The sequence below is a fragment of the Mesitornis unicolor genome, unplaced genomic scaffold (assembly GCF_000695765.1).
Source record: "Mesitornis unicolor isolate BGI_N332 unplaced genomic scaffold, ASM69576v1 scaffold12933, whole genome shotgun sequence".
NCBI classification, from domain to species: domain Eukaryota; kingdom Metazoa; phylum Chordata; class Aves; order Mesitornithiformes; family Mesitornithidae; genus Mesitornis; species Mesitornis unicolor.
Window position 1 is genome coordinate 1 of NW_010175393.1, and position 5307 is coordinate 5307.

Genomic DNA, 5307 nt, shown 5'->3' on the forward strand with positions numbered 1-5307 from the left:
ACCCCATTCATCAGTGGGCCTACATTGCCTTACTTATTATTATTAGTATTACATAACCTTACTTATTTCTGGACAAGAGGCATTTCTTGAAAGCGTGATGCAATATTTCCAATATACAATGAGCTATTTTCTGTGCATATAAGATAATAATACTTAAAAAATAATAACAAAAAAAAAGAAATTAAAATCAAACGATGTGTTCTTACCATGGCAGGACCCATCCACTTCTTCATAGCCTATACTGCAGATGCATCGACCCAGAGGCACAAGCCAGTCCCCATCTGCTCCGCAATACAATTTTGGAGTATCACGTTCCTCAGCGCTCTTCACACAGGAACCCCGCACTTCCACCAAAGAGGAAGAATCAACTCTTGGAATAGTATCAGGAAACATAGCCAGATTACGGACCGTGAAAGGGCACTTTTTGTAATAAACACGGACTGAGACCAAAGCAATGCATGCTCCAATGTCATGAAAAGCAAGATAAAATCCTTTCTTGTTTACTGGCCCAACCTCACGAACTTCTGTGTTGAGTTTAAGAATGCGGTCACCCAAGTCCATCTGGGTAAAGCTCTCATCAGCTGCAATGGTATCAATTTTAGTGTACTGGTTTGGTTTGAATTTTACTCCATGAGACTCATCTGACTCCATGTAGTAGAGATTGAAAGTTTCCTTGCAGGTTCCCAGTACCCATGGAATACTGTTGCAGTCCCGCAGGGTAAACTTCATTTCCACATAAATTTTCTGTGCAGCATCACGAGAGATCCAGTTTGTTCGAAGCCAGTTGTTTTGGTTTGGTTCCATCACATTACATACCTGATAAGTATGAATGGGATGATTGTGTTCATCCATTTCAGTTATGGCATCCCACTGAAAAGAAAATAAAACTGTTTGAAAATTAAGAAATACATGTATCATATACATACACAAAGCCCACTTATACACATACACATGTGAGCGCGTCCCAAGCAGATACCAACTACAGAATGGTACAATAAGTTTTATTTCAGAAACTCTACAATACATTTCTATATTAAAACATTAATCAAATCAGTGCAGCTCAGTAGAAGAGGGAAATACTAGCCATGTTTATATTAGCAAATTTAATAAATCTGAGAACATTCCTGGGCATGTCATTCAGCCACCTATGGAAAAAAAAGAAGAAAAAAAGCTAGAAAAACCCCATTTGGAATGCTGGTGGGCTGGCTCTCTTGCAGTCCAGGCAATCCCCATAGCTCAGCCACACGGCACTGGCTGGGACATGCAGCAGTGAGCAGCTGGGATGCAGCCTCTCTGGTTTGGTGGCTCTGAGGTGTTTGCTGTAAGTTGCCTTGGTTTATATACAGATGCCCTAGAAATATTTAACTATATATACAGAGATGTCACATTTCTGGATCCACAGGGTCTGTATTACACTTAGTTATTAAAAAACAAAAAACCAACAACAACAAAAAACCCAAACCCAAAAGATCTTACAGTTCAGAAGTGAAGGATACATTTTTCTCCCCTCCTTTTATGTTTTATGTGACATCAACTTCACTAGAATGTTCTCAAATTCTGCTGGAAATTCCTGCACAGAGGCTCTCAAAAAACATGAATCTTTGAAAAATTATCCATGTGGTACATATGAAAGGCATATCAAATGTCTACCATATTCTGGTACCCTAAAGGATTACCAAAATAGCTTCAATGTAATGGAGTCAACTTTCCACTAAGTACTCCTAACATCAATACAGTAGTAGTTTTTCTTATGAAAACACAGAACTATAGTCCTATATCCAAAAAATATTAAGTCCCACCAGAAGTTTTTGCATGGCTTTTTAGATGTACTTTCTCTTACTTTTTTAAAAAACAAACAACAAAAACCCAGAGAAGTATCTCAGGTTCTGATGCCTAGTTTGACTACCGTATCTGTAACAAGAGCCAAGGACATAGCACCTTTTTCTTCACATATAAAACACATGCTATTAGTTTAAGCTTTATTACACAAATTTATATTACACACAAATATAACCACGATGTGGAATTAGAAAAAAGAAGCAGAAGTGCAAAAGGTTTTTTGTATTGTGTGTATCAAACCACATTAAGAGGAGGATGTCTTATAAGTTCCAGAAAGGTCTCTTACAGGAAAAAGAAAACAACAAACCACAACCAAAGAAACCCCAACCACAACCAATCCCCCTGGCCCCAAACCCTAAACCAGAATAAGAGAGTAGTAGGTAGGATGACAATGTAGTTCTTAAAATACTGAGCAGTCATCAGAACCAGAGTAAAGTAGCTTAAAGCAAAAAAAGCTTCCACATAGTACTGCCTTTTAAAAAAAACTGAGAAAAAAGCTACCCAACATACCCTTCCCTACCACAAGATTATCTTCAGAAATATTTATATAATCACTTTGAATCAATATCTCAATTTGAACTTAGAAATTAAAGCCCTGAAGTTCACTGCTAACCGTGTAGTTAATAATATAAATCTATTACTGCTGTAGGAAAGCAAAGCTCAGCACTTCAATAACTGGGTTAGAAGAATAAAACAAGATGGATTCATCAAACGTGGATAGTGCTTTAGTTCGTTCAAAGCAGACCTTGCATGCTTCATGCCTGTGTCTTTCATTGTGCTCCCTGCTAGCCTGCTGACAATTCCCAATTTATAAGAATACGAGCACTGGGGAAGAGAAACATTTAAAAGTTATTTGCAAAAATATTTAACAAAAATCTAATCATCATACAAATAAGAGCTCGCAAAAGGTTAACATCTAATGTTTCAACCTAGTCATTGCACTGGGATGTGCTGTATAAGGTATGCTTATAAATACAGCTGTGAGTTTGCTAGCATGTACTTTTAATGACTAGTCATTTGCACTCCAATAGCGGAGTGCGAATAAGGTAAATTCCACCACCCTAACATGTCAATGTGATTTGCTGAAAAGTCTGGCAGAACTCAATTTGTGATGTCTCTGACAAGGACACATTCTTCTTGTGTGAAATGCAACCTGCTTTTAATTTTTTTTTTTAAATTTGCATTTTTCTTCTGATAAAAACAACCAGTAAATATTACACTATTTAAATTCAGTGCGGAAAACAAAAAATGCAATTTATCAAATACACACAAATTTTCTTTTGGAGGCATTTCATATCATAGCTCCTAATTAATCAAGCAAAAAGTATTTATAAACATTTTAGTTGTGAAAAAAACCCTATTCTTCCCTTAAACCTTAAAAGCAAAGCAACATGTGTCTCTTTGGTGGTGTTTGCATGAGAATATGGTAGCTCACCCCAGAATACCTAACTGAATATGCACAAAAGCTGGCCGAAGCTGCCTGGTCTCAACAAGCTGACAGTTCAGACTTCATTCAAACTGAGCCTCTTGGAGTCTCAATGCTCTGCATACTCTCAGAATTTTTTATTATGTTTCTTTCAAATAAAGCAAACCTCCGATAATTTTGACTGAAGCAGCAGCAGCAAGCAGCTTTTTTTAAAACCAAAAAAGACCCCACACCACTGCCATTCCAGGACATATGAAGAAGAAATGTCAAAAACACGGTTTGGAGGAAAGATTTCAAAATTCTACTTTAACATTGTGATCAACAGCAGTGCTGATAAGAGGTTACATTTTACTTTCACATGTGGCAGGAAGAGTAAATGTCATTAAAATAGAAGAACATGGAATTTGAAGATTGGTAGAGAGAATTTAAATTTCTTGTCACATTCAAGTACAAAATAAGAGATTAGGCTTCAACCCACACAGATCTTTAGTTAGATAAAATCTCAGCTGTTTTCATATCTCTACAAGCTACTTTACAACTTTCTGTTCCATTTTTAGAACTTCACTAATATTTAACAGCTGCACAGAGAACACTATAAAGAACAAATTACCTAATTTCAATCTTGTACTAGCTATATATAATACTGAAACCTGTTTTTAGTGTTTCCCACTTTTGTTATTCATATTTTAAACTTAAAACTACAGATTTACAAAATCAACATGAGCTATTTATTATAACTCAATAGGCTTTATCACCTAAGGCTGTATGAACATTACAAAAAGAGATTGCATTTCACATATTTTATGTTATTTTTAAACACAGTACTGTCTGGTAAGAAAATGTCTTACTGATACCATTCTACAGAAAAGTAAACACAGTGGATCAGTTTCAGCCTTATGGAAGCAGTCAACTTCCCTGAAAACATCAGAGTTATTTCAACATGTTCTGAATATTAACTACTATCTTTAAACCACGGTTGGCCTCTTACGTGAGGCCTTACTCAGGTCAGATCGTGCTACTTAAAGAGAAGAGATGTTAAATTACTAGCCATACATTTGTGGGAGGAATGCAGAACAGAAAGGACTTAGAGGATGTTAGCTCACACTGCTGTCACCTCCTAGACCTCTATGGCAGCACTGTAAAGTTTCATGTTCCCACATCAACCCTACGCTCCTCTTTGACTTCCAGTCGTAAGCACTGCACATGGGCAGCAGACAGAGAGCAGTCATGGCACACCATCAGAGCTAGGGACTGCATATTGTGGAGCCTGCACTGCAGGCTCTTCTCCATCGTGCCACTTGAGCCTCTCGTTTCCTTCATCGGCAAGCTCCGTCCTGCCATTTGCCTAGAGACAAGGCCCAGCAGCTTCTCACTGTTCAGCAGCAGCCCTATACGTGCTTGAAGAATTCATTACAATACTTTATTTCTATGTTAAATTTTGCTGTAAGCAGCTTTTCCAGTTAATAGGTGTAGTTATATCAAGCAGTGGAAAACGTCTATTTCATAATGAGCTGACACCTAGATAGCTTCACCTGTAATAAAAGACACGTTTCCTACAAGTTCTCACACTGATTGATGAATTAATAGTGGGTTCTTAATCTCAGAAAACAGTTATTCAGGCACTGAACCCAGCAGCAGTTTGGTAATCTAGGATGGCAGTTTTAGCATCCTGCACAGCTCAAGATCCTTTCTATGGACATTTTACTTCATTTAATGGAAAAGATAAGGACACTGGTTACTCAGGCCCACACTCTTACTCAGCAGTGTGAGAAACTGTGTGTGGGAAGTAATTAAGCATTAGGGAATAGAAACATGGCTAAAGTCTTGAAATAAGTTTTATAAGACGTGGTGCTCTGGAACATAACAAGATGAGAATCTTAAAAAAAAAAATTAGTAAAACCCTAATTGGTAATGGGGTACAGTGGAAAGTGAAAGAATTCGCATTGGATATAGAAAAGAAAAGAAAGGGGGGGGGGGAATTCAGACGGAGCTGGTAACTTCTACAGTATTTCTGAAAGGTTGTAAATCCGTCAAGGCCTGGA

General features: G+C 37.4%; 1 protein-coding gene across 1 annotated transcript; it reads right to left on the reverse strand.

The window, feature by feature from the left end:
- Positions 1-206: 206 nt before the first annotated feature.
- On the reverse strand, positions 207-4555 carry LOC104538241 (ephrin type-A receptor 6-like; the record flags this gene model as incomplete). Its single annotated transcript, XM_010181371.1, has 2 exons — positions 4424-4555; positions 207-870 (listed from the first exon to the last, which is right to left on the reverse strand). Coding segments are annotated over exons 1-2 (796 nt in total), but the record flags the coding sequence as incomplete, so codon positions are not given.
- Between the last annotated feature and the right edge of the window lie 752 nt (positions 4556-5307).